The following is a 12,164-nucleotide window of genomic DNA, read 5'->3' on the forward strand; positions in this document are numbered from 1 at the left end:
TTTCCCATCCATTTTATTGCATCTTAATTTTTTTTTACCCACCACTGTTTTCCTTCGTAATGTCTTATATTTTCTCAAAACCAAGCTCTTATGTAACGTAATATTTGAAAAGTCCCTTCTCATAATCCAGTGTATGACCCTCCAACAGCCTCCCCCCCCCCCCCCCCCCCCTCCGAAAAGACCATATGACCATATACCCAAGCGCTTGTAACTTCATTAATGTTAGATCGTAAAGGTGAATTTCGAACCCCTTTCAAAACCCTTAGATCCGCCATTGCATAGAAACGTATTACAGATATCCTTGCCAATATGGCTATAGTTATCATTGGCAGTAAGTTTGGATTGAATTGGAAAACAATAATATGTACGTTCTGAGCAAGCTGTTGTTCTGGGCGCAGGTTCTGACTTGTGCCATCTCCTTTGTCCAGGACAAGTGGAAAGTCAGGGTGGCAGGGGTTTGCATTTTGGCAGGATTGACTATAGTCATCATTGGTAAAAAAACACATATCCTTCTCCGATATGACGTTCTTGCCAGCAGAGCAAGAGGTGCTATAGTCACTGACAGCAGTAAATTCAACTACACATCGCTGTGGTCATTTGTCAGCAGTAAAGATCAAGATGGCTGTAGTCATCACTGACAGGTAAAGTCAAACTACACATAGATATGGCTGTAGTCATTGCACACTACTGGCAGCAGTACACGTCTAACTGGACATATTCTTCTCCGAGATGGTTATAGTCATCATTGACAGCAGTAAAGTCAAACTACACATATCCTACTCCGAGGTGGCTATAGTCATCATTGGTAACAGTAAAGTCAAACTACACATATCCTTCTCTGATATGGCTATAGTCATCACTGACAGCAGGAAAGTCAAACTACACATATCCTTCTCTGATATGGCTATAGTCATCACTGACAGCAGTAAAGTCAAACTACACATATCCTTCTCCGATATGGCTATAGTCATTATTGGTAACAGCAAAGTCAAACTACACATATCCTTCTCCGATATGGCTATAATCATCACTGGCAGCAGGTTCGACTCTGGAATCCCCACCTGCGGTGCTGTAATCTCCTTCTACCTCACCCTTAATGTGGCTGTAGGTTGGGTCGCATGTAGACATGACATTTGACCCTGCCGTGTCGTAATCTCCGTCTGTGTCGTCATCGATTTGGGAGCCAGTAATATGGTTGTAGGTCGGATCACGAGCAGACGTGACGTTTGAGCCAGCCGTGTCGTAATCACCATCTGTGGCGTCATCAATAACATGGTTGTAGGTCGGATCACGAGAAGATGTGACACTTGACCCAGCCGTGTCGTAATCATCATCATCTATGACGTCAAATCGTTTTTTACCTTTCTTCTTTACGTTGACCTGGCTATAGGCGTCAGCGTTGGACTTCACCGGGCTGTGAGGAGGACTGTTATGACTCAGCACGTTGTAATCAACTTCGTCTGTGGTCACGTGGGCTGTGGTTGCCGTTCTATTCGTACTGGTGTCGAGGGTCAAGTATCTGCTGGTTTTTGGAACATTTCCCTTGGGTACAGATTCAAACTCGTAGTTTGAGGTCTCTTTGATCTGGTCGTATTCCGATTCCCGTTCACCATCAGACTGACCACGAGAGGCTGCAGAGTCTGATTTCGTTTCGAAACAAAATCTCTTTGATCTGAAATTCAGAAAGCATCGTATAAACATATCGTTTTATCTCTTTGGTCTGAAATTCAGAAAGCATCGTATGAACATATCGTTTTACCTCTTTGATCATTGCATGAACATATTGTTTTATCGTTTTATTTATCCAATACATTTTCTGACATGGCAGCCAGATTTGTTTTCAGCTACATTTGAAATGAATTATTGATTAGTGAAAACTAAAGATGACTAACTAAAGAGTATTTCACAATTGAAAACTTGACTAGCTACCTAAAAAGTTCATACGGCTTTGTTGCTATATAAATAAAGTACAGAAGTCTTTGTACAGTATTTTACTAAATTGTAAAACTGACTGGCCTAGCTAGAAGGATCATACGGCTGTGATGGTATATAAATCAAAAAGACGTCTTTGTATCTCTTCTACCCGTCCGCTGATGAAACATTAACTATAATTTAGCAAGTCCTCACATAAATTAATTATATATTAAAATCAAACTATTTTATAAGAAATAAAAATGTCAGAGAATTATGACGCTAGATAAAAGCAGTGGCGGTTCCAGAAAATCCATTTAGGGGGGCGTCAATGACATACTAAGTCCACAAACGTTTCTGAAGGGATTCCTAGGATTCCACAACGTAAACAATGAAAAGATTTAAATAAAAATATAACCGTCGCAAAATTAACTTAATAATCACTAAAAAATAACTTAATATTTAAACTGATGATACAAATTGTAAATGATATACACTTACAGTCAACTGTACAACTACACAGTGAGGAGAAAATTCAACTGCTACTGAATTCTATAACATACGAGTAACAATAGGTATACAAAGCACGTCCATACCTTTTCATCCAAAACACAGCCAGAAGTGTTCCAGCTACAACCAACACAACAACAGCGACGGAAACCCCCACAGCAACTCCTGGAGATATCAAAAAAAATAAAATAATAATTACTTTATTTTTATTTTATCCCACTGCCCCCTTTCCTTTTACTCCTTTGAATTCCATCTCATTTCTTCCCAATCTGGCGACTCCTCCTATCTTTCAACTTCTTTCGCTGTCCACCTCCACATCCCAGTCCTTGTCTCTCCAACCGCGACAGTTGGTTGTCCCTTGTGGTTATCCGTGCCACACAACTGTCATTCCCCATCAGCTTTTAGCTGTGGGCTTATTCTGACCACTTTGGAGAGTGTTCAGTAGTTACTTCTGGTATTGTTAAGAGGCACTTGTAACTACCTACTACGCTCTGCTACTACCGGCGGTCGTTAATTTGTGCCGTGGATCAGACCAGCTTTATTATCGGCAGAGGACAAGGATACCAGATGGGCGCAGGGAAGTATATAGAGAATGCACCCGTGGAGGAAGTTGAGACAGATAGGCGATGGTGTGGACAGCTCAGAAGACAGAGATGGAGGAAACCGAGAGAAAGGGTCGAAACAGAAAGCAATTGGAAAGTTTTATTTTTATATTAAGATAATGAGAATTCTAGGCAGAGGGTGATAGATGAGAAAGATGAATGAATGTATGAGCCGGCTTTGACGGAATTTGAACCACTGTCGTCAGGTTAATTGTCCATCAGCTTATCCACTAGCCCACAGAGCTCATTACTAGTTGTAGCGAAGAAGAATGGAAAATTGGACAATTCAATATTGTGTCCAGAACAAAAAGGTAAGTGTTATCAGTGTGGTAATACATATACATAATTATATGCGTAGATTTAGTTAAACGTTCGAGCAAGAACCGGTTGTCTCCATACTATGTTTTGCATGTAAATTACCTCTTCCGATTTGTTTGTAACAGATGCTGGTTTTCACTAACATGAATGAAAAAATAAATAGTGAAGTAATTTACTAAAATTACAGATATCCTTACCGTTATAGACCTTTCTTTATAACTTTTATAATGGCAAAGACAAACATATTAAACAGTAAAGGAAGAAATATTAACAGCAAAGCAAGATTAATAATAAAAACGAACTGAAAGGAATGACAGGCTGCAATGCAGGTTTTTGTTTTGTTGAATACATTTATGTATTGTGCTTACTACAACCGTCATCATGGTCCTAACACAAATAACAGACACTAAAGGCCACATCATAAAATACACCAAACGATTCAAGCAATGCTAATCTAGGCTATGGAAATCGTCTAATCGTTTGAATATATACTTAACCAAACAAGTTTAGCAATTTCATAAATGTGCTTAAATAAAAAAGAGAAAACTCGTGACTTATAAAATAAAACCAGACACTGGATTTAATTGAGGCATCGTTTGTCAGTATAAATAACAGGAGATTTTCAAAACAAAATGAAATGTGTGATTGTCACGTCGTTAAATGGTGCTTGAGGGTCCACGCACGAAAATCAGAAAATTGTCAATAACGTGTCTGGGTATATTGACTCGTGTAAGTCACGAGTTTTCTTTTATTTAAACACATTTATGAAATTGCTAAACGTTTTTGGTTAAGTATAATGTAAAGTCTTACCTGTTTGGTCATTTTTGTCATCAGAAAGTGGATTAGCCGTTGAACCTAATTCAATATATAAGCAACAAATCCATGATTGCAATACAAACGTTTTCGAGATATGAAGGTATGTTTGTGTATGCAACTAGTTCAATCATCCACACTATATACTATATACTACACTGAAATTAGTAATTACAACAAATATTTCTGCAAACCAGCTGATAGAAAACATAATTTTATTGTACAACAAAAGGATAGGAACGATAATTGTATTGCACTAAGAACAAAAGGATCCGGCACAAGTTCACCAACTTAAGAGAGCCTCTTATAAACTGATAAATTGGATTCTTCCTTATTATATTGGAGGCTCTTGTTCATGATTGGCTTATACTATTATATGCTGTCCTGTTTATCGAATAATACGTGTTGTACCCCTAATCGAAACGAGAAGAATATAAGATAGTTTTTTTTATCCATAGTTCGACTGGCACACTTTCATTGTGCCCATGACTACCAGTAAGTACCCTTGTAATGTAGTTTAGCTTTTTAGCTAAAACGTTATCGGCAACTTATTTGACTCATAACAGATCGAGTTGGTTGTCCTGCCTAGATTCCAATATTAATAACAAGCTCATAATTAACAAGTGTAATGTTTCAATTTCTAGCCAAGCTGTTAAATTAGCGTGAAGCTCAATATGTAGTTCCATGTAATTATTTTGTACTGAAATCGTTGTGTAAGTATCACTGGAGTGCTAAACCTACTCTGAAAAGAGCTAAACTAATATTACCTCCTTGTTACAAGTAAAACTGTACAATACCAGACTAGTATTTAACACGGTTTATTAAACATTAATACTAGAAGGACAGAGATTTTGTTTCGTCACAAAACTGGGAAATTATCTTTTCGTGACAGGGAAAATACTCTTACTTGTCGGCTGTTGATCGTTTGTTGTCGAAGAAGTAAAACCAGTTGTTCCCCCTTCTGACACGCTTGTTGTTGACGAACTAAACACTAAGAAAACCAAGAGGTACGACCTGACACAAACGTGCATTGTTTGTTTTTTCACAATATACTTAAAAGTGTGTAATATTTGACATTTATAAAATAATATTATGTGCACCGGTAACTTTTATTGACATCATCAGTTATTTTTTTATGTAACGCGGCCATAGGCATACGGGATCCCATTTTTGTGTGTGTGTGTGGGGTGGGGGGGGGGTGGGGGGTGGGGAGAAGCTGATTTTTGCCCGAATTAAACGAAAATGCCCGAATCTGCCCCCACCACCAGTCTCGTACGCTTATGTACACACCACCATGTAGGCTGTTGTGCAGGAAAATTATGCGGCGGGGGGGGGGGGGGGGTGTGTCTAGAATGTGATGAACAAAATGTCTAATTGCGTTCGAGTCGAGGGCCCCAAAAAATTATTTTTATTAAAAAAGTTAGCTTTGTGCAGAGAGGATTCGAATCCCGAAACGTCCCCTGCACACGTCCCTGAGTAACTATGGTCCACGCTCAAAATTACATTTCGAGTATTCATTTATCCCTACCCCTACCTCTAATCTCGTGTCGTCTTGGTAGATGCTAGATTTCTATGTGTTTTATTTTAACCTTTGCTGTTATGTTTGATCAAAATATTCAATCTTAAACCAGACATATTGGTTAGTAAGCAATGCAGTGGTTTAGTGCAGACACTAATAACGCACCACTCGCTTGGGTATTTCACATATATAATATAATATTTTCATACACGCCAGAAGATGCCAGCAGTTCGATGGGCTACTACTAGTAGGGGGTGGGTGGGGGATGTCATATTGTCAGAGTTGGAGGTGAATAGTGTCCCTCTGCCCCTACCCGCTTCCGACGCCTATGATTACAAATATACAAGATGTACAAAACATGTTTGTTAGTAAGCAATATAATGGTTTAGTGTAAACATGTATTAATACATCATAGCTATATTTAATACATGTATCTGAGATACCTTTATTATTCTATCAAACCATCTAATATAGTACAACTTAACCTTCACCCAGAAGTCATCTTTCTTAAAAGGACAATAGTTTGATATTTTTTTTAGCGCAGGTATATCAAAATATACTGTTCAAAATAAATAGGGAATATTCAAATATAACACAATATAACAGAGATGTATTACTATTTATTACAATATTAATTAATGGTAAAACACAAGCACTCATGTGACAAGGGATTGGCATTAAAGATTCTAGCCAGGGTAGTGATGTAGGTCTGGAGGAGACAGATAGGTAACAGGGGTGATGCTTGTCAATTTGACGTTTTCAATATTTGCACTAGTAACGCGTAAAACCCCCGCGGTTCGTCAAGCACCCACGAATCCGACGCGGCATGCTCCTGATTAAACGTCTAATAACATTTGAGGGATCCTGTCTCATTCCTCTTGGAGAGCGGCGCCTAATTCTGCCAAGTTCGTTGGATGACGTTGACTTTCTCGGAGACTTCGTCCGATGATGTCTCACATGTGCTCAATGGGTGAAAGGTCTGGGCGTAGGGCTGGCCATGGAACTCTGGTGATGCTCTGTTGCTGCAGGTATGCAGTTACCAGTAGATTCCGGTGAGCACGAGCGTTGTTGTCCTGAACAACACAATGACGTCCAGCCTGACGTGCGAAGGGCACAGCGATCGGTGCAAGGATATTGTCATTGTAGTACTACCTAGTGATCCTCCCATGAACAATATGCAGCTGGGTTCTGGCAGTCATGGTGATGTCATCCCACACCATAACAGACCCTCCTCCAAATCGGTCATGAGGACGAACGTTGACGTTGGCGTAGCGTTCATTGGGACGTCACCAGACACGCTGTCGTCGATCATGCTGGACTCGCCTGAAAATATTACCCGAGCCCAACGCCTGTTAGCCCAATGTCTATGATGTGTACACCATTGACGTCTAGCAGCAATGTGTCTCGCAGTCAAAGGTAGGGTAACGTAGGGTCGACATGCATGGATGTTACTTATATGCAGACTGTTACGAATAGTCTGATCAGACACTGTAACACCAGTTGTAACACAGAGTTCTCTTGCGATTTGATTGGCTGATTGACCTCGATTGCTCAACGTGTAACACCTAATGAAGCAGTCCTGACCTGGAGTTGTGGCCCCTGGCCGTCCTGAATGGAGACGATAATCCAAATTCCTGGTTTGTCGATATCAGACACACATTCGGCTAATGACTGATTGTGACACATTAAGTGTACGGGCCACAATTCGCTGGGTGGTGCCAACTGGAAGCATGCCTACAGCCCTGAGACGTTCCTGACGTTGGATACGTAGCATTGTTGAAACGTTACACAATGTTGTTGTGACGGTACATGCTCTTAATCTCTTTTCGCCTGTGGCGATATTAATTGTTTTAGAAGGCCGTGTGCAGTTCGAAATTGCACTTAGCCAGGTGGGCAACTTGTTACGTAATACTTTTGCGCGACGGTCATCTCTGTACGCCTAATACACACCCAGAGCAGGTGTGGAGGCCATGTGGCTAGTAGTTACGTAATATCTCCGGTAGTGCTGTTTATGGCCAGGGGATTGGTCGCGGAATGGCGACAGCCAGTCTGACGATCAGAGAAAATATACCGACTCTGGGAGAGGTGGAATATCAGATGATAGGGGGAGAACCGCATTGTACCCCCAGGCGATTTCTGATTTTATAATAAATAGCTAGTTTTTTTTAGAGATATCGGAGGAGAACTAGGAAGGCTCCAGGGGATCACGGACGTCGTCCACTGAACGACCTATATTAGTTCAGACGGGACTTTGGTAAATATGTTATTTCTGCTCTGTTGTATAACTTTGATGTGATTGATGTGACTTTAAATATTTTAATACTGTATTATACCAATATTCTTTAGACAGTGTCTTCGGTCATCTGACGAAGTAAATCGTAGATTTTTGTTCTAACATTATACGAGTATTTGGTAATATAAAGCTTAGCCAGTCATCCTAGAAGACCTAGGTAAACTGTAGGTTATTGCCTTTATTGTGATAGGTACCAGTATTAATTCTGTGTTACAAGGTTACTGAATGAGTAGTTAGGCTTAATTAAAAATTAACCAGTTAGGAATAGTGTTGTAATTCATTTATTAATTAAGTTCCCCTAGAAGCGTTTCTCAATTTATCACACGTGTGGGTGTTGTGTCACGGTGAAGTGATTAGCATATTGTGTAAACTAGACACCTGGAGATTAACTAATTAAGTGATCAGTTCTGGGTTGTTATTATTGTTGTTATTAATTAACTACTGCGGCAGTACATTTGTCAGCGTAGGTTAATACAGATTCCAAAGTGTATTGTGTTTTGTTGTGTTTTCTAGTGAACTAAACGTGCTATAATATTATATATACTTTATATAAGATCGTATCTCTGATCATACCTAGACGAGCCATACTCGGGTAAATACCGCCCGTTACAGAGAGATCGAATAGATATACAGTTAGGAGAGATATTTGGACAATCGTGTTTTATTCAGTTACGGGTATTATAGAATCCCCGTGACAGTTGTAAAGAATGTGACAGCAAACTTATGATTTAGTGTTCCAGTAACAAACAAGAAAGAATATTGCCACAGTGTGCACACAACGTACGCACAAACTAAGTGTTCAATTTTAAATGGCAGCCTTCGCACGTGCAACATCACGTCACGTACTTCGCGATCAAAATAATCGGTGCGTTTTTTCATGCTCTTTGAGGGGGAACATTAACGCACATCGTGCACTAATTTTGAGTTTTAAATCTCATTTCATTCTATAATTGGCATTTGAAATGGAATATCCCCTACTTATTTTGAACAGTATATGTAAGCAGCGAGATTTATGGCAAAAGAGATGAGCCATGCAGTGATACCAAGTTTAAACTGGAATACTGGATAGCAAAGGCAACAGGCTGTCACTGCCGTGTGCATATCATCAGTATATTACTCTACATTATCTTATTGTCTCCTGTAAAGCTCATCTTGTCACTGTAAAGTATTGTTATTACATGTTCCTTATATGCCGTTGTGTAAAATATTGTTATTACACGTTCCTATTAAAGTTCTGTTCTGTTCTGTGTAATCAATGACTGGAGTATCTGGACATATCTTATCGTTCCCTAACCACCCCCACCCCCGCCCCCTCCGCCATTATCCTTCCCATCTGATCCATTGTGATCAGATATAGACCAACACAGGAAATATGTAAGAAACCATTGTCCATCTTAATCTGCAGTTATTGTAGTATGATGTTAGTTATAGTCAATGAGCGGTTGTTAATTTTCTGTTAATACTAGTACACATGTAGGTACTTTTAAACACAATCTGATTTTAAGTCGGACCTTACTGTCCACTCTGCCAATCAAAACACCGCCCGTATAGGATTCCCAACAGCTTAAGACGTTTGAAATGACTGTTAACAACAGAAAAATGTTGTTTAAAGTGATATCTACTAACAGAAAGTTAAAGTTTGTTTTGTTTAACAACACCACTGGAGCACATGGATTTATTAATCATCGGCTATTGGATGTCAAACATTTTGGTAATTTTGACACATAGTCTTAGAGAGGAAACCCGCTAAATTGTTCCATTAGTAGCAAGGGATCTTTTACACGCTCCATCCCACAGACAGGAAAGCACATATTATGGCCTTTGATATATCAGTCGTGGTTCTTTGTCTCAAACGAGAAATAGACCAATGGGCCCACCGACGGGAATCGATCCGAATGGAGAAAAGAGTAACTTAGTAAAGTCTGTAGTTCAATCAGATTGTTTTAATCAGATTGTTTTAATCAGATTGTTTTAAAAGTGTCCTTTGAAACATTTAAATATTTATATACCTCCGTCCGACGTCGGTTTGTTACAGGGCTGACCTCGTGTTTCTAAAGAACTCACATCTACAGTAAAAAAAAAACAATGTTGTCTGCGATTATAGTTTTGTTCCCCAGGTTAAATTGTGTATCATTATAACGGTATTAAAATCATTATATTACCATTGAAGAATATTTTTTAATACTATTTCATTTCACAGTTCTAACCATTTAATTGTCACATTTGTGTAACATTGTAATATAAAAAATTGTCGACCTTGAATAAATGATCGAGCTACTCTCGGCCTACTAAATTCCAAACCTATACGTAGCTCCCTACCCTTTAGTTTTAGAACGACCATCAAAATTGCGCCAAACTTCCTTCATCAAAATGCGTACTCATTTCCCTTTGGCTTAATTCTACGGGACATTGCAAATTACATAGCATAATACCACCCCCGCCTGTCACCAACTACGGTTGGACTGCTGGTGCTCCCTTGTACCTGCCAGTGCAAGCGGTCCCTCCTTCACACACCCCAACCCTTTCCTGTCCTAGACGGAGGAACCGGCCGAGGCCGGTACTTGTGCCCAGGACAGGCGTGCGCTACAACAGCTTGCTCTGAATGTGCACGTTAAACAATTTTCCATTTCCATTTCCATAAATGATCTACCAAGATATGAAATATACTTAATAAACCTATAACCCGAATAAATAAACATGAACAACAATTAAAAACCCCCACACAAACAAATACACAGGCCTACACAAAATAATGAGTTTATATAAAGCTACTTACTAGTAAGACAAAGAGCTGCTTTCCGCTCGCTGCAGTTAGAAATATGAAATGAAATGTCACCGCTTGGCCGTTTCTGCATCATCAAGCAGCCGCTTCTGTTGTAACTTATTTCTGGTTTCACTCTTTCATCACCTAAACAAGAAAATGTTTAAACACTTCTAATGTAAATTATTAGTTTATTGTTCTGGAAAATATTCGATATTTTTTACAAGTTACAAACATTTTATTATTTTATTTTTAAAAGAAGTAATTGATGTCAAATGTGTGTTGACCCTACACAACCATAACAAGGACAAAGTTAGACAGCCAATGAAACTATCGAAAACATATGACGTTTGTCAAATTATACCAGAAACACGTGTACAATGTAGCGGCTTTGGGGGGGGGGGGGGGGGGGAGGAGGAGGAAAACTTGGCGCTCATGGGAGATTATCACTGTTTTTTCACAATAAACTAATGTAACTTGAGATAGATAAACTAGTATTGTACGAACAAATGTACACCCCAGCACAAAAATATACATCGGCTATTGGGTGTCACAAATGGTAAGTGCATGAACATATTATTTATATAATTATATAAATATTAAAGTATTATTTTTATTATACTTTAATTTGGTTTACTTATTGTATCGAAAACACATGACGCCAGGGTAGATGACTGACTCTGTGTCACCTATAATGTATATTTCTATATTTGAAAACTGTGAAGTTTCAATTTTGGTTTAGGTTTTGTTTCTACAGTACTTGGGTGGTGAGTTTATACCCCAATATCGGCTCCAATCCCGAGAGAACCGGATTCACTCTCGTTAACAAATAAGCAATGACCTCTGACAAGGACACTCATTACGTCCCGTATAGCAAGTCAATATCAACAGGGTAGATTTGTATTAATTGCACATTAGGGGACAACTATGTTTTATTTAACAATTTGCGGACGTTGATGGTGATTTTACTGTTGCAAATTTGAGTATTACCGGCGACGCGTTAACACTGGTTTTATTTTCGCAAATGGATTTCATTAACCAATCAAATTTCTAGTTTTATGCGGATTGAATTAGAATATGGTATACTCAACAAAAATGAAAGTATACATATTAGAGAAATGTATTTCTACGTGTTATACTGATGCACCTTATCAAAATATGTAAGCCTTGGTCCTAACTTCAACATACTCGTACACAGCACGTGCAGGCTGTGTCGGAATGCTGTTGATGATGCCATGGGTTCACGCGCGTAAGAGATGCTCGATTTATGAGTCCAATTGTTAAATCGACTACTCACAGATGTTCAATACTGTTTTAAGACAACAAATAACATCCAAAACATTCCTTTTAATTAGACCGCAGTTGACCCAAAATGGCCGTGAGAGGACAGTTGGAATGCTTCAAGCAGATATCAGTATCAGTGACTTTGCCAGACGT

At 39.0% G+C, this 12,164-nt stretch overlaps 1 protein-coding gene across 1 annotated transcript; it reads right to left on the bottom strand.

Annotated features, from left to right (window-relative positions):
• Positions 1-683: 683 nt before the first annotated feature.
• Positions 684-11,964, bottom strand: LOC121391688. The gene is made up of 6 exons (XM_041523228.1): positions 11,916-11,964; positions 10,743-10,874; positions 9,976-10,032; positions 4,152-4,196; positions 2,508-2,586; positions 684-1,672 (listed from the first exon to the last, which is right to left on the bottom strand). Exons 1-6 carry the CDS (start codon positions 11,962-11,964, stop codon positions 994-996), a joined length of 1,041 nt encoding a protein of 346 aa, XP_041379162.1. The 3' UTR covers positions 684-993.
• Between the last annotated feature and the right edge of the window lie 200 nt (positions 11,965-12,164).

The sequence above is a fragment of the Gigantopelta aegis genome, unplaced genomic scaffold (assembly GCF_016097555.1).
Source record: "Gigantopelta aegis isolate Gae_Host unplaced genomic scaffold, Gae_host_genome ctg2836_pilon_pilon:::debris, whole genome shotgun sequence".
Taxonomy (NCBI): domain Eukaryota; kingdom Metazoa; phylum Mollusca; class Gastropoda; order Neomphalida; family Peltospiridae; genus Gigantopelta; species Gigantopelta aegis.

Excerpts from the sequence above, each read along its gene's own strand:
- LOC121391688 (XM_041523228.1), bottom strand. The coding sequence starts at position 11,964 with ATGGCATCATCAACAGCATTCCGACACAGCCTGCACGTGCTGTGTACG. Across the intron at positions 10,033-10,742 it reads AGCAGCTCTTTGTCTTACTA|ATGTGAGTTCTTTAGAAACA; the intron begins GTAAGTAGCTTT and ends TTTTTACTGTAG. Across the intron at positions 1,673-2,507 it reads GCTGTGTTTTGGATGAAAAG|ATCAAAGAGATTTTGTTTCG; the intron begins GTATGGACGTGC and ends TCTGAATTTCAG.